The sequence below is a fragment of the Oryzias melastigma genome, linkage group LG4, assembly GCF_002922805.2.
Source record: "Oryzias melastigma strain HK-1 linkage group LG4, ASM292280v2, whole genome shotgun sequence".
Lineage (NCBI taxonomy): Eukaryota > Metazoa > Chordata > Actinopteri > Beloniformes > Adrianichthyidae > Oryzias > Oryzias melastigma.
The window spans coordinates 5,189,837-5,211,414 of NC_050515.1; the positions used below are offsets into that span (position 1 = coordinate 5,189,837).

General features: G+C 43.2%; 1 protein-coding gene across 4 annotated transcripts in view; it reads right to left on the minus strand.

Moving 5' to 3' along the window:
* frem1b (Fras1 related extracellular matrix 1b) overlaps window positions 1-21,578 on the minus strand; it is a 60,260-nt gene that overhangs the window by 13,345 nt on the left and 25,337 nt on the right. For all 4 annotated transcript variants that reach the window (XM_036211443.1, XM_024258679.1, XM_024258677.1 and 1 more), the window contains 15 exons: window positions 16,818-17,162; window positions 16,603-16,745; window positions 16,335-16,531; window positions 16,165-16,255; window positions 13,981-14,148; window positions 13,700-13,908; window positions 13,401-13,494; window positions 10,262-10,514; window positions 9,931-10,125; window positions 5,908-6,096; window positions 4,886-5,082; window positions 4,589-4,814; window positions 4,232-4,376; window positions 633-774; window positions 358-559 (listed from right to left, as the gene is read on the minus strand). In XM_036211443.1, coding sequence (XP_036067336.1) covers window positions 358-559; window positions 633-774; window positions 4,232-4,376; window positions 4,589-4,814; window positions 4,886-5,082; window positions 5,908-6,096; window positions 9,931-10,125; window positions 10,262-10,514; window positions 13,401-13,494; window positions 13,700-13,908; window positions 13,981-14,148; window positions 16,165-16,255; window positions 16,335-16,531; window positions 16,603-16,745; window positions 16,818-17,162 — 2,796 coding nt within the window. The remainder of the gene's footprint in view (window positions 1-357; window positions 560-632; window positions 775-4,231; window positions 4,377-4,588; window positions 4,815-4,885; window positions 5,083-5,907; window positions 6,097-9,930; window positions 10,126-10,261; window positions 10,515-13,400; window positions 13,495-13,699; window positions 13,909-13,980; window positions 14,149-16,164; window positions 16,256-16,334; window positions 16,532-16,602; window positions 16,746-16,817; window positions 17,163-21,578) is intronic.

Genomic DNA, 21,578 nt, shown 5'->3' on the forward strand with positions numbered 1-21,578 from the left:
CAGAGGAACTCTGGTGTTTTTTGACAAGCGGCACCCGGAGGAGACAAGTCCACAGCTGCTGCACCCCCCCAACCATGTTAATTATTCAGCCGCTGAGGGGGCCGGACGTTTCTCACCTCCTCTCATTTAGGATCAGAGGGCCCCGTGCCAGAAGGGCCGGGGCCCCCCAACACTGTGCGTGTTCACCCGACTGGTAAACTGGCAGGAAGGAGGCGCTCAATAATGTATGACCCGAAGAGAGAGAGTGTGTTTGAGTGGAAGACGGGTCTGTGTGGATTATTTTCAGGTTCATGAAGCTCACATGGACCTAACAATCCCAGTTCTGTTGGTCGTCAGGCTCTGTGGGTCAGTGCACACCTTTGTGGACCCTGTGGATGGAGATGAAGAAGGTCTGAGTCGGCGCCTGGTTGTCCAAGTCGCTGAGAGTGAAGCGGAAGCTGTCGCGACCTCTGAAATCAGCGCCAACGCCAGCGCCGTGTTTGTACCACAGACGGTTCATCTCCACGTCGTCCTGAGAGAAGTTCTGACCCGCTGAGAGTTTGACCCAACCCAACTCTGTCTGCAGACGAAGAGCAGAGAAAGCTTTGTACTTCTGACTCAAACCTGCACAAACGAGTACACAGCATTGTTACCTTAAGCAGCAAATCTCCAAATCTGGGCTCAGTATTCAGGATGAAGAGGACCTGGTCAGGGGGCGTGTCCAAGTCCTCGACCTCTAGAGTCAAACTGGAGATGACTCTGAGTTCACCAAAGTTCACATCCAGACCTGCATTCCTGAAACACCAACAAAGAGAAGCTCCCTCATCTTAACATGTGAGATCAATAAACATGGTTGTTTCACCTGATAATAAAGTGAGTTATCAGGATTCATTGTGGAGCTTTCTCTCTCGAAGACTTCCTGCCTGTTTGATGTTTGTAAGTTTAATGTCATTCAGCTGTGACAGGATCGGGTTTTTTGAATTCAGATTTTATTTGTCACATACAAATACTCTACCCAGCCACTTCTACCTTCAGAACCGCCTTAAACCTTGGTGGCATAGATTCAACAAGGTACTGGAAACATTCCTCAGACTGTTTGGTCCATATTGACATGTCAGCATCACACAATTGCTGTAGATTTTTTGGCAGAACGTCCATGATTCCAATCTCTTGTTCCACCACATCCCAAGGGTTCTATTGAGATCCTGTGACTGTGGAGCCATTAGAGTCCAGTAAACTCACTGTCATGTTCAAGAAGTTAAAGTAGTACTTTTAGATGTGTACAATCTCATGCGAGGTTCTAAAGAAACTGTTTTTTTGTGAAAGTTAACTTCTAATTCCTTTATGACAGTTGGCACATGCATGTTCTCACATCTGTTAAAGTATTTTCATCTCAAGCTCCCTCTGGTGTTCAGTGTGTAGGGTATTGTATGTGTCATCGATGTTCTATACAGTACAGAAATGAATGTCTTTTCTGGGTCTTGATTTTCAGTTAACAAAATGAGATTTGTGGGTTCCCTCCTGACCACATCACCCTCTGGAAGCTTTGTTCTGGAATTTCTAACCTCTGTATGTCATGTGGGGGCAAAAATAACTGTTCTTGCAGCTGTGAGAAAGACTTTAGGATTTAAGAACATGGTGGTGCATTTTGAGGTTTAGATTTTTTTTTAATAAAGTACAGAAAATCAAAAAGTCTGAAGGAAGCTGTCATGAAAGTCCTGGAGTGACTGATCATCATTTCCACTTCTAAAAGCGAACTATCCTGGATGAACCAACACCTTCTGGATCAGTGTTCTGAACTACAGGAGGATCTATTACGCCTCTACTGTGGCTTTCTGGTCAAAGAAAAATAAAATGCTTTTCAGCTTAAACAATAATTGTAAAAGAAAAATTACGTGGTAAAGTAGAAAAAAAAGTATAAAGCAAGCTAAGTCAATCTGAATTCATGAGGCTTTTTAATTAAAAAAAAAAAAATAAATTCAAGAATTTTTATTTTTTTATAAATTCAAGAATTTTAAATGTGCCTTATGGTTAGAAAAATACTATAAGGGTCACTTAACTAACTCTGATTTCATTTTGGTTTGTTTGGTTCCTAAACGTCTGGTTGAGATGCACCACAAATGGTAACAATACTTGTAATTTTACTACCTACAGTACTACTACTTTTGCTGCATTGAAATGATCCAATGGTGTCTTTTATTTTGAAAGGAAGTTATGTTAACTTCGGTTAAAAGTAATAAACTATTTTTTTAAAAAAGTCTATTTTCTCTTTTTGTTTGTCACAACTAAACAAGAGTTAATTTATATTTATCATAACTCAGTTTTGTATTTTCCTAAAGGGTGGAGTCAGACTTTTGCTGGATTGTGGTCAGTAAGAAACTGACCTGAATGACTCTCCAAGTGTTGCAGGTTGCAAACCCCTGACCTCAGATCAGCTTTTCCGTGTTTCAGGTCATCTGTGAAACATCTGTAGATGAAGTTAGTTTCTGTTGTTGTGATGGTTTCCACATCCCACAGTTGGGTTGCTGCTTGATTTTATCTCGGGGGGATCATACTTTGACTTTAATCCTGTCCTAATTTTGCCGTCGAGCAGGAGGATGATTCATTCCTGCACACGCAGCACTTCCACCAGGAGAACTCCATCTTCTGAGGTCCCAGTCTGACAGCTCAGAGCAGGGAAGAAGGAAGTCGGCTATTGGGACTGTTCGGATCTGGGTTGGTGGTGCTGGTGGTGGTGGCGTGTACACGTTTTGTTGGGGGGTGTTGAACATCAGCAACCATCTGGCTGCTTTTTCACTTGGAACTAAAATCCACGCAGGAGCGAAGCTGCCACGTCCATCCTGCAGGAAACGCAACAACAAGGAGCGCGGCATCTGCCAAGTCTGCGTGTTACTTCTGCCTGGGCAGCCTTTACAGCACCAGCTCGCCGCCGCGCCCACGCAGCCTCAGCTGAGCGGGGGACAGCAAGGGGGAGGGAGGCAGTGGGACAGCAAGGAGCCCAGTCAAGGATGCAAATTCCAAAATTATTCGTTCAATTGAAAATATTACGAGTGGGGGGGTGGTTGCTGTCCACACAAGCACAGAGACTTGCCCCGTTTAATTCACCACCAACATCTGCTCCTTGGTTTGTGGGGACACTTCCTGACCCGAGTTTGATCAAAGTAAATCACTAAACAGGTCCATTTATCCAAACAACTTTTCATGTCTCAGAATGTCTAGAAGCTAAAGATGTGTTTTCTTAACGATGTTTATATCATGTGACTTGATTGACTTGAGACAGATGACCTGATGACCTGGAAGCACTGGACTGTTATTTTTCTTTTTTGTTTAATATTTTTTAACGGTAATTCATTTCACAAAGTTAAAAAAGTTCTATTTAATTTAGTGCAGGGCATGCTGTGTACAGAGCAACAGCTGTTAGCTGATCAACACAGCAGCAGAAATCATGGAAGCAGACTCAGAATAAAGAAAGAGGACTGTGAAGCTCCAGAACAACGCTTAGCTTCATCCATCATGAAGATAAGATGAGATCGGTTAGACAGCTAGCTAAACAGAACTCCTTAAATTTGTGATTCAAGTCTGACTTGATTCAAGTCATGTGACTGGAGTCTCACACCTCTGGACATTCCTGACCATCGTAACGAATGGGTGAGGGTCTCTCCCCGTGACCTCTGACCTCTCAGTCCCATATGTCCACAGATGTGTTAACCAGATTAAGAGCTTTGCCCAGCACTCTGCTCTGTGTGAACTCATCCACCTGTCAGTGTGAGGACGGCTTCACAGACGAGGACGTTCAGGCCCTCACTTTGGAACAGAGTTTGGTTTAGTTTCAGGAGGAAACGTTTAAGAATTGAGGATCTTAAAAGGACAGAGTGTGTGTGTGTGTGTGCATGTGCGTTTCTGCATAGGTGTGTGTATGTGGGTGTTTCTGCATGTGGGCATGTGTGTTTGCGTGCACTTACTTTTCTGCATTTGTGTGTTTCTGCATACATGTGTGTCCATGCATGAGAGTGTCCATGTTTGTTGCTGCATATTTGTGCGTGTGTGTTTCTGCATATGTGTATATGTGTGTGCGTGTTTGTGCATGTATTTCTTCATGTGTGAGTTTCTGCATACGCGTGTGTGTGCACATGTTTGTGCATACTTGTGTGTGTCCATACATGTTTGTTTCTTCAAATGTGTGTGTTTTTGTGTGCACGTGTGTTTCTGCACATGTGAATGTTTCTACAGGTGTGTGCGTGTGTGCACGTACTTGAGCAGTCGTGGTTTGTTGTCGTTGACCGGCATCACGGTGACCTGAGCCGTCCCCTCTACTGTATGGATGCCATCTGTCAGCCGTAGCACCACGGTGTCCTCCAGGGTTTCCGTGTCATCGTGCATGTACAAGAGCTTCATGCCTGCAGAGGGGGGGCGGGGGTGCCAGGGAGGAGAAGGACCAGCGAAGGGAGAGAAGCAGCAAACCAAGAGGACATATGATGGTCATGGTTCAGACATCATAAATGTTTGAAAGTTTTTTATCTGTTTTATATTTAAGATGAAGTGTTTGACCCCATCCTGCTCGGCCAGAACCATCAGAACCGGCCCAGCATGAACCCACTCTGCCTCCCACCTTGTCGGAGCTCCTGCAGAGTGAAGGAGGACAGGTGGAGACTCCTCTGCATAAGCTCCTTCCCCATCTGCTGGTAGTGGCTGATATCTGAACCGTGGATGCTGCTGGTCAGGCTGCCGTGAGCCGGCCCCCGCTCCACTGTGAAGGTCAGCACATCTGGAGGGGCATCCAGGTCAAATCCATCCAGTATGGAGGGCGTCAGCTCCCTCAACCCGCCCTCCTTGACCTGCAGGGGGACGAGACAGCATCAGTCCAGAGCTCGTTTCTGTGACTTTTATGGTTCTGACGAGAACGCACGGTAAAGTTAGCAAACATCAGAGAAGGAGTCTCATCATTGGTTGGACTGATGATGATGTAAAAGAGGACCGGAGCAGAGGTGTGCACACGGTCAGTCACACTGATGGACAGCTGGTCAACAGTTGGCTCCACCCCTTTGTGCTCAGATTGGACATAGTTGATGAAGCCAGAGGTCAGGTGGGAGAGACTGAAGGATTCTGGGAAAAAAGTGGAAGTCAGGTTGAGGATTGTTTGTGATCATGTATAGTTTATAGGGCTGTGAACATTAATGCACACGATTAATCAAAAAGAATTAACATGTTAATATGTATTAATGAAAATTAATCAAAGTAAGAGTTCTTCGCTTTAAGCTGACGGTTCGTTAAAACATTTTTTGGGGTATTATTCCGCTTATACCATGGTCACTTACAAAATAAATAAATAGTCAATCGTTTTTTTAGTACTTTTTCTTGCTATTTTTGTGGTTTAGATCCCTTTTTCACAAAAAGCAGATTATTTGATACATGGTCCGGTGTCATACTGCACAAATATATTTTACCTGGTAAAACATTGAGATTAATTGTGATTAATCTTAACAAAAAAGTGTGATTAATCTGTTTTCGTTTTTTTGCAATTGATTGACAGCAGTAATTAAAATAAATGTTCTAAATATAGAGTTTTGTGTGTGATTTCATAATGTGATAATTCTCAGATAATAAGTAGTCAGCAAATGCTGAGACTAAAAAGAATTATTGCAATTCATTGAGATTAATTTTTTCCAGGTTTGCAATTAATTAGTTATTTTTTAAATCAATTTCCAGCCGTAATTGTTTATGTTAATACTTTTTCCTGATGGTTTTCTATTATGTAACAATCAAGTTCAAGATCATGATGGTTTCTATGATGTTTACCGAGATGAACGCTGAATGTTTTGTCTAATTGTGCTTCAGAATCTGTGACGATCATGTCAACAATCACGGTAATAATCCTGGTGAGGATCATGTGATCATTGTATTGATTCTCTGATAGCTACAGCCACTGACCCACTGGCACTCCTGCGTTGCTTTTCTCTGAGCCGTCTGATGGCAGCGTGTTTTCTATGAAGCCATAGAGGGGCGGAGTCTCCAGATGAAATGTGAGCTGCTCGGGGGGGCTGTCTGGGTCTGACGCTCCCAAAACTCCTCCACAGAGACAAACGTAGGAGCCTTCATCCACCACCAGCAGGTTCTCACCTAGAGAGAAACAATCAGCTTCAACAAACCCCTCCAAGATCTGACCAAAAGTTTTAAAAACTCTGTTTCTGACCAACACAAAACACTGAAATGTTGCTTACTGAACAAAAACACAAACCAAATCCATCGTTTATTACTCAACTACTGGTTTATTCAACATCAACAGGGAATGTTGCAAAGTTGTTTGTTCAGAAGCTCTTCTACAAACCTCAGTCGCACTTTTATGTGAGTTTTCTTTCTGCTTACTTTTAAAGAAACTCTTCTTCAGTTTTATTCCAAATCTGCTGTTACGTACTTTAATTTTGAACAATAGCTGCAGAAGTCTGATGATACATTCACACCGGGCATGTGACGGGCGTTAGAGAGCCTTCCAGAACGCTCTAAACATGGGTTCTTGAGCATATGATGTTCACACTGGACAAGTAGGGAGGGACTTCCTTGTGTTTCTTTTTTTACTATTTGCTCGCACATGTCTGCCACCTACACCTAGAAGAGTCTTGGTGTGAAATATCACACTCTATTCAAGTATATGTAAGACTTGGTGTGATAGAATTCCGGTGTTGTGTAAAGGTATGTTCCCTCTAACAAAATGTGTGTCCCCAGTCTTAGACATCGTTGATTTGTTTCGTAACACTCATATTTTGTCCCAAAAAGCGTAAGAAGAAGGTGGATGATTACAATATACTTTATTCTGGGGTTTTATTGTCATATTTGCATTTTTCCCAAAGATTTTATGTAAAACAGGAACAGCTTTTCTGTTAAAAAAGGGAAAAAACAACAACTTTTTTTGAGTAATTTGGGATAAGAAACGCATTTTATGAAAGTTACTTTGTTATGGAAGCATGTAGCAACGTATAATTATAAAATATTTGTTGTTTCTACTGCAAATTCTTGGGGGGACCATAGATTCTGGCAGGCTGATCAGCAGCGGCTTGACAGAATCAGTGCCCCCTCTGGTTTTAAGTCCAATATTTAAAAAAAAAAAAAACGAATTCAAACTCACAAAAGTCCTACAATAAAGTCTGTCGTAATTATCTACCCACTTCTTACATTTTTGGGGCCAAAATATGACTATAACAAAACAAATTAACGATGGCTGAGACTGGGGATACACATCTTGGCAGAGGGAACATATTATGGCACGACACCGGCCGGGCACAAACAGCAATTATTAATTTCTCCTCTATGATCAATCTTCAAACGGTTGACACTTCTTTGAATTAAAAAGGACGCCATTCATACATCACTATCAAACCAGAGTCTCTGACTGGTCAAAGTTGAACCTGATTTAACTTTCAATGTGTGTTCAACGGCCATACGTAGAGTCTGAAAACTAGTGCTGGGCGGATCGATCAAAAATATCGACAGAATCAATCTCAAGTTGATATAGATATTTCCACTCTTGTTTTAATCTTTTTTGTATCAGCAAAAATGAAGCAGCTGAGTCGCTGCCTCACCACTCTCACCAGTCTGTGAGATGTCCGCTGCAGATCTCACAGCGCACGCATGCAGGGGGCGTGCATTGTTCACACTATTTCCGCTCTATTTAAACGCTGAGTTGTTACTTTTCTCCTGTTTCTACTTTCTATTTAAAGGCTAATAAGTTATAAATTATTTATATTTCTACCAAATGTTTTTTTTAATTGTTAAGCATTTTTTATTTATTTTTGTACAATAGCTACATGTTTTTTTTTTGTTTGTAGACTGTTTTGCATTCACTTCTTCACTTTTTATTTTAATAAACAACTTTCCACTTAAATGAAACTATGGTCCTAATTCTGTTTTTTATGTTCTTCAAGTAATTGAAAAAGGGAAACCTACAAAAAAACAAAACACTTCTTTTAGGTTCATGTCACATCCAGTGCATTTACGAAAAATATCGATATCTGTAATATTGAAAGGTATTGACAGGTACTCAAATGCTCAGTATTGCCCAGCCCTACTGAAAACAGATTTGAAAACCTGCACAGTGACCCATGAACGCAGAAGCTCGAAATGCGCGTTCTCATTGACTTCCTTGGAAGTTGTGGCTTCAGTGTTGCTGAGGGCCGTGTGAACTTAGCTTGAGATGAAAAATCTCCTTCTCTGTTGAATGACGGGTTTAGTATAAAAAAGTTTTCAAATCTTTACAGATTTTGGTGAAACTTTTCAAAGATCTCCAATGGTCCTTTCTCAGGTGCTTTATCTGTTCTGCTACAACAGAGGTCTGCACACTGATGAAGAACATCAACAGCTCCTGAGTGAACCCTATTGGACTCTGTGGAAGCTGTGAGTCCGTTTTTTAACAGTGTGGGTTCTCCGGGTTTTTAACCCTCCAGAGTGTTTGGAGAGTTCTGATGGTCCAGATTTTAACTCTGAAGATCAAGATGAAGATCAAGACTTTCCTAAACATCCAAACTATCAGCTACAAACTTGTTGCAAAGCACAGAGTTGTCTGTAGCAGCCCCCCTCCTCCCAGCTGCTAATGAACGGACCACCTTCTTCTGCAGCTCTTGGGTTGGCAGAGTCTCTGCATCAAGGCGAGTGAGCGTTAATGAGACAGTGCTGGATCTGGCTGATAAACAGAGGTAACGCTCTCACGCAGCGTCTTTATTCGCCGCTCCTTAATTAGACCAGGAAACGCCTCAGACGTGCCAGGATCAGGAGTCCGCCATCGTGCCGCTAATCCGGCTACCGAGGCGGCTACGACACGTCGGCTGTGGCGCTCTCCTCTTTTGTTCTGAAAAGACGGCCATTGTCTGTCGCCCACAAACACACACAGATTATCTGAGTCTGTGAGTGTGTGTGTTAAAACAGAGGACAATAGACGTATTCACTTAAAACTCATTGGTGCCAACCCCGTTAGTGGATGTTGACGATCACTCCCAAAGAGCAAACAAAGAACCTCACAGGCAGAAGTTTCCAAACAACCAGAAATGATGCAGTTTGTTTCTGTTCACTTCCACTCAGTTTAGAAACTTTAGGTCAGAAAAAGACAATTTAAGGAACTTTATGTCATCCAATAACATTTAACCCTTTAACACCTGAGGCGTCGCCGCTTTAGCACAAAATATTTAACATCATGTAACTTTTCAACTGTTACCACGATCAACATAATTCTAGTAGATTCTGAAGGAGAAAAGCAGCTCGTCGAGCCCTAGTGTTAAAGGGTTAAGACCATGAAGGTTTGCATGATGGAGGCACTCTGGATTTATGAATTTGATAGTTCTGGTTTGTGTTTGAGCCTTGTAAAAATGTAGACATGCTTGGATCCTATCATCAGTCCACCAGCGGACTAATAGCTTAGTTTGGCAACACCACCATGACAGAGAAAAGGTGCTGCAGAGGGTCATCAACACAGCAGGAAAAATCATCGGTAGCAAACTTCCATCCATTGAGACCATCTACCAACAATGCAGCAGAAGGAGAGCGGTGACGATCATCAGAGATCATCATCTTCATCCTATGGGGTAGGATGTTTTATTTTGAAAGGAAGTCATGCAAAGCTCTGTCAAAAGTTATCATTTATTTCATGCTTTTAAAAAAAAAGCTATTTTCTCCACATGTTTGTTTTATTTATGTAAAAAAAACCCACAATAGTTAATTTAAGTATACCATGTCAGTACCAAAAAACATAAATATAAATCAGGATATTATTTTTCTAAAGGTTGAGTGAAGACTTTGTGATTCGACCCGAATGGCTCATTAAGTGTTGAAGGTTGCAGACCCCTGATCTAGAGTGTAACTCATGCAGTGAAGGAGGGAACATTGTGTACACATAGTTGGACTGGATCCGTGTCATTGTGTTTGGGGTTAGTTGGTCTGCCAGGCAAACGCTGGGGGCGCTCGTCCTACCCAGAGTGATGATGGGAACCTTGTTGTTGACCGGTAGAATTGTGATGTTGAGGTCATACACAGGAAGCGTCCCGTGGAGTGGGACAGGTGGGGGTGGGGGATCTCCATGGCAACAGCCTTCTTTCAGGCCAGCCTCGCCATCAGAGATGATGAGGGTGACGATGTCGGTCACGGGATCTGGACCGATCTCTCCTCCTGAACACAGATAAAGAGACAACGTTTGAGTTTTCATGTCATCGCTGTCAATCCTTTCGATCATGGAAGTTAGGATGAAGATTCAACAGTAAAGACATTGAGTTCCCAGTTTTTTTTTAAGATGTCGAGATCTCACCTGAGTGCAGGTAGTAGACGTGTCCCTGTAGCAGGTCCTGCTGGGAGAACTTGTCCACGGCGAGTCCGTCTCTCTGCAGCTCTCCTCTGTTGGGGGTCCGGGCCAGCATGTAGGTCAGCCTGGAGTCGTCGCTGTCGCGGTCTGTGGCGGACAGGTAGTCCACAGTCAGCTGGATCCGGCCCCCCTCCTTACAGGTGAGCTCCCGGTGAAGACCCCACCCCAGCTGAGGAGGCTCATCGTTTATGGGTTGGACCTGGGGGAGCACAGCAGGTCCACTCTGAGCTGCTGTTGGCTAACAGTCTAACACAAACATGGAACCAAACGTTTCAAGAAAACATTTGTTATAGTTTGTGAAAGCTCAAACTGACACGTCTGCAGCTCTAACAGAGGGTTGGTTCTGATCCTGAACTTTTGATTGATCAGAGCACCGACAGGAACGACCAGCCAGCAAGTGAAAACCCCATCAGACATCCATCACTTATCTTTCACCTTTTGGGAGGGCAGCGGTTTCAGTCAGGAAGCCAAACCTCGTCCAGTAAGGAGGTTATTGAGGAGTCCTCAGACCAGCTAAGAAACCTGATTTCTCCACCAACCTGGTTAGGATGGGGGGGCGTCCATGTTGCATTGCATCTCAAACCTCAATCCTCTATGTGTGAAGGAGCAACAGATCTTCTCTGAGCTTCAAAAAGATGTTTGAGCTTCAACTTCTATCTAAGAAGCCTTCTAAGGATGCTCATTTCTTCTGCCTGTGTCTGGGATCCTAAACACTTAGAGGCCTCGTGCAGTGGCAATTTTTTTTTTAATTTAGAAAGTCAATGGAACTTGGAAAACGAATCTGATAAAAATATTCACTTAAAATGATCCAGCGCGATTTTATTGATCATTTTATGGTCCTACACGGCTTCAAATTTGGGCGATAGGTGGTGATGGGCAGGGGCTGCGCGTGACGTCACTTCAGGGATCCCAGTGTGTAAACAACAATGGTGGACGGTTTGAGTAGCGACGTAGACCACGATTTAACGGATATTTCTTTGGATGAAGGTGATGAGCCTTCATCAAACACGGGAATTTTAATGACACAGGGTTTGGAGGGTGTACAGCCCTACCAGTTTGAACCGGAGGTTTCTTCATCTGAAGATACAGGGGCTTCAGATGACGATGGTGAAAGCTTATACAGCGATGGCGCCGAGAAGACGATCAAACTGGACTATTTAGAGGAAGTAAAAGTCGTAACAAGGTTTCCGTAGGTGAACCTGTGGAAGGATCATTACCGGAAAAGGAAAGGTGCCGCCGCTGCCGTGGAGCGTTCTTTGTCGTCCTTCTCCAGGGCCGAGGCGGACGGAGCCCCCCCCGCCCGGGTCCCGGACGAGGGTCTGCTGCTGCTGTGGCGACGGGTGGGCTCGTCCGGCGCGCGCCCGCCAGGTGCCCGTTCACCCCCCGCGTTCCTCCTCCGGAGGGCCGGGGAGGGCTGAAAGCCTCCCCCTGACCGGGGAGCGCCCCTCTCCTTTATTGAAACGGTAAATTCGTGAAGGGAGACCCCCTTCTTCGGCACATTATTGCACCCAAATACCACACTCCTATTCACCATTATCCCGTTCGAATCCCCAAATCCACGGCAGTCCAAATTCTATTATGTTAAGTAATTCCATGCCCAGAAAGTCATCACAACACTAGCGGATCTAGCTGTATGTTCCTGTACTGACGTCACACGACCTATGACCTACTTATCGGTGGCTGCCCAAAATCTGAACGATCTTTGAACGCTTGAAGAGAGTGCACGGGGCCGCGGGTGACAAAATAATTATACGGGGGTTCATTTGTGACATAAATACTAATGTTTTATTGCAGTTTAAGAAAAATCACGATTTTCACCGCACGAGGCCTTTAACATCTAAAACCTTTGGAATAAAGTGGGATGGAGGAACTGGTCAACTTTTTTACAGCTGACTGGCTTTAAAATGTAGGAGCTGAAGGTCATGGATACCTGGGGGTAAAAAAAAACATCAAACATCAGATGCTCATTTAAATTTGAACTGATAAACTATCTTAACTGTCTAGACTTTTTCCAGGAAAAGCATGGTGGGAGTTTCAATATCTCAGCATTAAGGCTTAGTAAACACAGCACAGTGAAAACTCGGGGAAGGAAAAGATAGAGCTGATAGAGAGTTGTGTTTGGATCTGGGTTGGATGGTCCTCCTGTCTGCAGTTCATTTTAATTGGGAAGAGTGTCAAACAAGAAGAAAAAAAACACCATCAGATTAACTCCTTGTCCAACACATTCTCATTTCACTGTCAACACATCCTGACGTTTGGTTAAGAATCCACTTTTTGACGTTTTGGGTGTCCCTGACTCGTCGTTATTTGACGTACTGACTATTCACATTAAATCACGGGTCCCCAACCTCCAGGCAGAGAACCGGAACTGGTTCAGTACCGCGACGCATAGCGCACTGATACCAAAACCTGGAACCGGTACCCTGACCCGATATTGGACCCAAACCGGTATCAGATGCATGGTACCTGACGCATGGTACCTGACGCAAACCAGTACCGGGTAACGATTAGGGTACCGATACCGGGTTAAGGTACCAGTACTGGACGAGTCTCGAGGACCAGTTCCCATCCGGTACCGCATCCCGAGAGTTGAGGACCCTTGATTAAACGAACAGCCAGCACGTCAAAAAATTGATGAGTTGGGGACACCCAAAATTGGTCTTTAGTTAGGGGGTCCTTAACCAAAAGTCAATATGTGTTGACTTGGAAGTGAGAAGGTGTTGCCTTGTTTGTTTTTCCTTACAGCTCATTTTTATGGGTCACCACAGAGAATCACACTATGATTCACACTTGTGATTCTATCCATCCATCCATTTTCTTAGCCAGGTTAGGCTCTTGTTGGAAGGTGGGGTACACCCTAGACAGGTCACACACCTACACACACAATCACACCTAGGGACAATTTAGAGCAGGAGTGTCAAACTCAATCACATCTGCCTACATGTGGCACCGGCACATAGAAACTGCCCCCATATGGCTTCATTCCAGATTCATTGATGGAGATCCAGAATAGTCTTTGGTGGATTTCTGAGTTCTGAGAACACGTTTGTTTTCGGGCTCATTACAGGTGGACCCGGGGATTCACCTGAATGTGCAGGACGACCTCTGCGAAGTTCACGCCGTCTGTCACTTTCAGACCCACCTCATCCTCAGTGGTCTCCGAGTCATCATGGACGTACCTGCAGAACAGGAAGTGGCCATCAGCTAAACCTGAGCTCTTTTTTGGTGTATGAAGATACATCTTCCCCCTTCCTTTTAGTTAACATCAGCTACGTCTCCCTCTGACCTTCACAGTAATTCAAAGGATCATCTCTCCTCCATCTATTTACAAAGCGACCTCTGTCGCTCTGGTTTAGATTCCAGGTCTAAAACGAGTTATCTCACCTGAGGCGCAGACCTCTCAGATCCTGCAGACTGAACCCATCTCCCTTCAGCAGAACACGACCCTGGAGCTCCAGTTGACCATGAAGAGCGGTGTTCTGGACCTCCACCCTCAGGGTCTCCTCCCGGCTGTCCCGGTCCTGGACCAGCAGGTGCTCCTCTGTCACAAAGGTGGCTCCCCCCTCCTCCACCTGCAGCAAGTTGGTGAAAGCCTGAAAAACCAACAAATGAAAATTCAGAAGACGAGATATTCAGGAGGACTGACAAAACCTCAAACGTCTAACCTCCGGTTTCTGGTTGTCCACGGGGGTGACGGTAATGTTGAAGGTGAGCCCGGAGATGGTGCCACCGTGCTGGTCGGTCACAGAAAAGACAAACTGGACAAAGAGCGGGTCGACACCGATGTCCTCCACGGGAGGCATGAAGGCCACTTTCATGTGGCCCACTGCATGCTGGGAGAACAAAGGACATTGTTATCTTCAACCATCTAGATCTAGTTTTAAAGTGACTAAGTTTTCTTACAGTTGGTCTGGAGATCAAATTATCTTTTGATTTCTTTGTTTTAAAGATAATCTACTAAGAGCTCATGTAAAAAAAAAGAAAAATCACGACTGTAACAATTTTCAGACAGCAGAAATCCGTACAGTTTCTGTTGATCCACTTCAAAGACATTTGGAATATTTTTTTTTTCCTCCACAGAATGGCGGATTGTCACACAGATACAGTGAAAATGAAAGCAGCTTTGATTTGTGCTGCTCACCTACAGGGGTGGACTTACTTTTAAGCAAAGGTAGGCAATTGTCTGGTGCCCCCAAGGTGTTCGGTTGAATACTTAATAACAATATAAAATAATTTACATGCCCATTATTATGCAACTGTCATAAAAAAACACAAATCACTGAAATGGCATAAGACTTCTCTCATGTGAAAGTGTTTGTCCTCCACCAGCATTTCTGCACCAATGGAATATTCCAGCAGCAGCAAGCCAAGAAAGGCTTTTCAAGAGATAACAACAAAACAAATAACAACAAGCTTAGTTGTTGTAAAATGATACATAAAAAGGCACAGAGCAAGCAAGAAATTAGTTGCCGCATTTTCTAAAGTGCAGGAAGCAGGAAAAGAAGAACAGAATTATAAAATGTTTGAGCATAAAATCGTAAAATTATTGGGAAACGGTCAAAATTTCATGAGGATAAAGTCATAAAATTATGAGAAAAAAAAATCCACTCCCACTCTGATCACCAGCGGCAGCAGACTCCAGAATTCTAACTCACCTGACACAATCACCCACCTGCTTCTTGAGCAGCACACAGAGCCTCACTCTGTGCGAAGTATTGTTTGTGCCACTTTGCCTGCACTACCGAGCGTTTCATTCTGGACCTGATCTTCTGTCTCTGACCCTGCTCTATCTTTTTGCCTGCTGCCTGCCCTGACCCTCTCCTGGACACTGACTCTCTACTCTCTTCTTGGATGTTCCCATGCTCATGGTTGACCTCTGCCTGTCTGACCCTGATTTAGTTTTGTGGACTTATAGCTGTGGTTAGTTCCTGTCTGAACTAATAAACCTGCTGCACATGGAACCAGCTGTCTGCCCGTTTGTGACAGTACTAGAATAAAGTCATAATTTTATGAGAAAAAAGTCAAAATTATATGAGAATAACGTTGTAAAATTAAGAGAAAATGGCCTACATTTTACAGGGAAAAAGTTGTAAAATTTTCAGGAAGAAAGTCAAAATATAATGAGAAGTCATAAGATGATAAGAACAAAGTCAAGAATAAAGCTGTAGAAGTATGAGGAGAAAGACAAAACTTGATGAGAATAAAGGTGTAAAATTATAAGGAAAAAAATAAAAATTTTATTAAAGTAAAATTTTCAAATAATAAGGAAACTGACAATTTTTATGAGAATAAAGTTGTAAAATTATGAGGAAAAAGCCAAAATTTTACTAGGAAAAGAATTGATTTTTTTTTCAAATATAAAATGTCACGATTAGATTTTTGTATTTCACCAAAAACAATCCAACATTTCCTGTTTTACTTATGTTGTAGAAAATTTAGAGAAATGGAATGGAGATCGCACTAGGAATCTTGCTGGATTTGGCTTCCTTTTTTGTAATTGTGCCGCTTTATTCTGATTAAATTAAAACATTTTTTTCATGTAAAAACTAAGTCAGTTTTGTTCTTATGAAAATGTTACTTTTTTCTTCATAGCTGTTATTCTTATACATTAATAAATTATGTTTCTTCCATCGTAAAAAAAAGGGAGAGAAAAGGGGGGTGAAGGTGTACGTTTGGGGGGAGGGGGGATTTTGGGAAATTTTCTTCTTTCAATTGACACTACTCCATAGTCCCTGGCGACATCTTATTCCATCATTTTAAGTATTTTTGTTTCTTTTGCATTCTTTTGGCTGAAGTAATTGATACATCCTCTGCAGAGGGTCTCGTGTTATAAGTCCTCCACTGCTCACCTGTGTGAAGGACTTCAGGCCTGGCACCATGTTGTCTTTCTTCATGGCGTTGGTGCTGTCGCTGTAGATCAGACGACCTGCGTCCATCATCCTGGAAAGAAAGAACCAGCACAAACATAAGGCAGCGCCGCTCTTTCTCTGCGTCCTGGAGGTCAGGCCGCTCTCCTCACTCAGGACGCGTTGGGCTGAAGCACGGCTGTGTGATGATGAAGGTGAGGTCTGCCTCTGGGTCCTCTGAGTCTGTGAAGTGGAGGTGAGCCTGCGTGATGAAGACGACCTCTGTCTCCTTAACTGTAAGTGAGCGGACGCTGCCAGGAACCTCCACTGGCAGCTGGTCCTTCACAGGGAAGATGTGGACCACCATGGTCTGTATGTAGAGAGCACAAAAGGTCTGAGGAGGCTTCTGGAAACGTCATCATGTTGCTGGTTCTGACTTACATATGTCTGAGAAAGGTGTGGCGGCTGGTGACTGTCAGCCAGAGTGAAGTCAAAGGAATCCAGAAATGTCTCCTCTCCTGAGTGCTGGTAGAAGATCTGACCTTGGGTCAGGTCCCTCTGCAGGAAATGATCCACTGGTACGGCTGCAGACACCAAACCGCTTCAATACACCAAACATGGAGGAACTGTTTAATTTCTGCTCCATACAGTCTCACCGTTCTCTAGAGTGGAGATTCTCCTGATCAGCTGCCCCGCCTGAGGTGGGGCGACGACCTGGAACAGGATGTGGTCATCGCTGGAGTCGAGGTCTGAGGCGAGAAGCATGAACTCCTCGAGCCGCACGGCTCCGCCCTCCTGCACCTCCACTGCCACGTTGTTGATGAGGAAAGGCGGAGAGTCGTCCTTCGGGAGGATGTTGATGGGGAACTTGTGTCGGATGCTGTGGCGGCCATCGCTGATGCGGAACACGATGTGGTCGTGGGTGGTGTCGCTGTCAGAGTGGTGGTAGACGACCACACCCTCTTTCAGGTCTCGTACTTGAAACATGAACGCCTTTCCTCCTGCATCCAGCAAAAAGGGGAGCACGAGAGGAGTCAAAGTCTGTTTCCAGATTACCACCAGTTTTCAATTCATGTACCAGTAGATCACTATTAGAGTGAGAAACTTCACAGGATGATGTCTGACTACTGCACCTGAACATTAGATCACCTTACTGAAAAAGATAAACCTTCTACCACATGATTTTGACCTCCTGGATCATTTTTTACAAGCAAAACATGTAGGAATAAATATGTACGTTAACGTTTCTGGATGTTATATGTACATAACCAAGTACATGTTATAGTCATGTGTGAAATAGCCTACACATTAGGGGTGTGTATTGGCAAGAATCTGGCGATATGATATGTATCGCGATACATGTGTCGTGATACGATACATATCCCAATATATCTCAATATTTCACTACTTTTTTAAATTAAGACTTCAGAATTATCTGAATATTAATAAATTTTTTAAAAAAGTAAAATTGTAAAATACATGTTATTTAATGATCAGAACATTAAACACTTTAAAACAATTTGGTTTTACCAAAGCCAATTCACAGTGCTTTTATTTTGGTAATTTTAGGAAATATTTAAGTGGAAAACAAAAGTAATACTAAACTATATGTTTCCTTCTAAATTATTAATTAAATATCGCCTTGGCAGGATGGAAGTGTAGAAATTGAAACATTTATTTATATTAATTATTACATAAAAATACAGCAACAAACAACATACATCTTGAAATTTACATCACAATAAATGAAAAAAACTTGCATTAAAATAAACATAAAGGGTACAATATGGGTGAGTTTTGGCAAGTGTCTGGCAATATTATACGTATCGCAATATGTGTCATGATACAATACGTATCCCGATTTATCCTAAGACAGTTCTAGACAATATTTCACTATTTTCTTTTAAAACTATGACTTAAGAATTATCTGATTATTAATGCACTTTAAATTTAATGATCAGAACATTAGGAAGTGCAACTGTATCTCATAAACAAGTTGGTTTTACCAAAGTAAATTCATGGTGCTTTTATTTTGGTAATTTAGGAAATATTTAGGTGTAATACAAAAGTAAGATTGAACTTAATGTTTGCTTTTAAATAATAATTAAATTTCGCCTTGACAGGATGGAAGTGTAGAAATTGAAATATTTGTTTATATATTAATTATTATATAAAAACACATCAACAAACAATATATAAATCTTAAGATGTGCTTCACATTTAAAGAAAAAACCTAACTTTGTATTAAAATAAACATAAAAGTTTCAATTGGGGTGAGAATTGGCAAGTTCCTGGAAATACTATACGTATTGCAATACCCATATCATAGTACGATATATCCTAAGACAGTACAAGACAATATTTGACAATTTTTTTTAAATTATGACTTAAGAATTAAATTAATATTAATACACTTTTAAAATTTGAAGGTCAGAACAATAAGTACTGCAACTGCTTTTATTCTGGTAACTTAGGAAATGGAAAACAAAAGTAAGGTTGAACTAAATGTTTGCTTTTAAATAAATAATTGAATATGGCGGTATTTTAAATTGATACAAGTATTGCCAAATAAGCCATCGCAATATTTTACAGAATGGATATTTTCTTACAATACTACTACACATCAGATTTAACAGATCACTGTTGTGTGTTATTTAATATAGCACTTAAATATATTATGTTTATAGTATGTAAATGTATATACGTGTCATGAATTAGTCCCATCTCCCTCTGTAGCCTTCACCTGTAACTATCTCCAGATTTCTACCACTTCCTGGTTCTCCACACTTCACTTCCCATCAGCCCCTGCTGTTACTCCCAGGAGCCCCACAGCTGGTTCCCATGAGTAATCACTCCCAGCAGTATTTACTAGTGCAAAGTCTGTTTCCGCCTGCATCACTGAGCTGATCTTCTGTTTCCTCTGACCCTGCTTCGTCTGACCCTCGCCTGGACCCAGACCACTGATTGTTCTCTGATGCCCTCATGCTCATGCTTGACCCCTGCCTGCCTGATCCTGATTTAGCTTTGTCTGTTGTCCCGTCAGTGCCTAATAAACCTGCTGCACTTGGATCCGGGCGTCTGAATGTTTGTGACAATACGTGAGAGTGCATGTTTGTATATTTTTGTGTTTTTCTTTCATTAAGATATCTTTGATTTACTGTAAATTTTCAACCGTGAATACGATAATTCCAGCAGATTGTGAAGGAGAAAAGCGGCTCGTTGAGCCGCTTTTCTCCTTCACAATCTGCTGGAATTATCGTTGAAAACTTACAGTATGTTAATGATTTTGTGTTGAATGACCATTAACCTGAAGAGCAAGTACCTGCAGAGCAGGTGGAAACGTGTCCTCAACGCGAAAGCCATTCCGGTTCCGTTCCCGGACAAACTTCTGTTGCTGTGTTTTCAGTGTTCCCGCTTTTCCTCATTAGAATCGGAAGTGTGAGAGTCCCAACATGAGGCGTGCTGTCCTACATGGAGGAAGAGCCTGTCCATCTGTCAGCTGTGCTCTCTGGGAGGCTTTCCAGCCAAATCCTCACACTTTGATTCAATTACGTTTGCAGCGTGCGCCTTCCTGCCACCGTCACCTGAAAATAACAGGTTTGAGTCGGCGCCTGGAGGCACGGCGGGCTCCTGCGGCCCCCCGTGCTGCGAGCACTGGCGGGGCAAACACGGCCCCCGTCCCACCGGCCACACGGCTGCCAGGACGAGGGACTTCCTGTCTGCGCAGGAGTGCCAGAGACACAGAAGGTCAGCTGACAGATTGAGAGACGTGCGGTCGTGAGCCCGAACCTCATTAACGACGTCACCAAAGGGAACCGGAACGCAGTCCAAGAGACAGAAACAACCTGGTAATTGGGCCCAAAGGTGGCGTTGGGCAGCAGGCCCATAAAGAAGAGGACGCGCGTATGGCTGTGTGCACGTGGGACAGGCAGACGTCCATTTGGCTGAAGGCGTTGCAGAGCAACTTCCTGGCAGGCTAACACTTCAACGGACCGAGCCAAACTTTATCTGAAGAGAAAAACAGATGAAGAAGAGGAAAAGAAAGAATGTAGAAGAGGAAGAAAGATCTGATGCTGATGAAGGTTTCTATGCAGAAACGGAGGAAGCGACATGCAGCTTCCAGCAGGACGATTCATTCTAGAGTTTGTGAGTGTGTGAAGAGTTGTGAGTCAGGGTAAATGTTTGTGAGTCTGTGTAATAGTTTTTGAGCATGTGTGAGTTTGTGTAATGGGTTTATGGGTGTGTATCATGAGTTGTGAGTCATGGTGAGTCTGTCTGAAGGTTTGTGAGTCTGTGTGATGGTTTGTGAGTTCCTGTGATGGTTTGTGAGTCTGTGTGAAGTTTGTGAGTCTGTATAAAGGTTGGGGGGGGGGGTGTCTCATGGTTTGTGAGAGTGTCTGAAGGTTTGTGAGTCCCTGTGATGGTTTGTCAGTCTGTGTGAAGTTTGTGAGTCTGTATGAAGGTTTGTGAGTCTGTGTGATGGTTTAAGTCTGTCTAAAGGTTTGTGAGTCTGTGTGATGGTTTGTGAGTCTGTCTAAAGGTTTGTGAGTCTGTGTGAAGGTTTGTGAGTCTGTGTGATGGTTTGTGAGTCTGTCTAAAGGTTTGTGAGTCTGTGTGAAGGTTTGTGAGTCTGTGTGAAGGTTTGTGAGTCTGTCTAAAGATTTGTGAGTCTGTGTGAAGGTTTGTGAGTCTGTGTGAAGGTTTGTGAGTCTGTGTGAAGGTTTGTGAGTCTGTGTGAAGGTTTGAGAGTCTGTATGAAGGTTTGTGAGTCTGTGTGAAGGTTTGAGAGTCTGTATGAAGGTTTGTGAGTCTGTCTAAAGGTTTGAGAGTCTGTGTGAAGGTTTGTGAGTCTGTGTGAAGGTTTGAGAGTCTGTATGAAGGTTTGTGAGTCTGTCTAAAGGTTTGTGAGTCTGTGTGAAGGTTTGTGAGTCTGTCTAAAGGTTTGTGAGTCTGTGTAAAGGTTTGTGAGTCTGTGTGAAGGTTTGAGAGTCTGTATGAAGGTTTGTGAGTCTGTGTAAAGGTTTGTGAGTCTGTGTGAAGGTTTGTGAGTCTATCTAAAGGTTTGTGAATCTGTGTGAAGGTTTTTGAGTCTGAGCAAAAAGAACAGTTTTTCAGAATCCATTCCTCTGGATGTTTGTGAGATCTCATGTTAAACCGATTCCTGAGCTCTGATTGTAGAAGGCTCAGGCGATGATCCAGGATCCAGATCTAGATCCATCTGACCCTGACAGCAGCATCACCAGGACCTTCAGCATCCTATCTGGCAAGAATCTATCCTGCCCTCCTGGATGCCCTGAGGTGACCCCTCCCCCGTCCTGGCTGGTAGCATGAAACCTGTTTGGGGACAGGGCATCTGCTGCATGTGCACGTCAGCATGAAACACCAGAAGTTGCTCCAATCTGCTGCGTGCCGCCGCC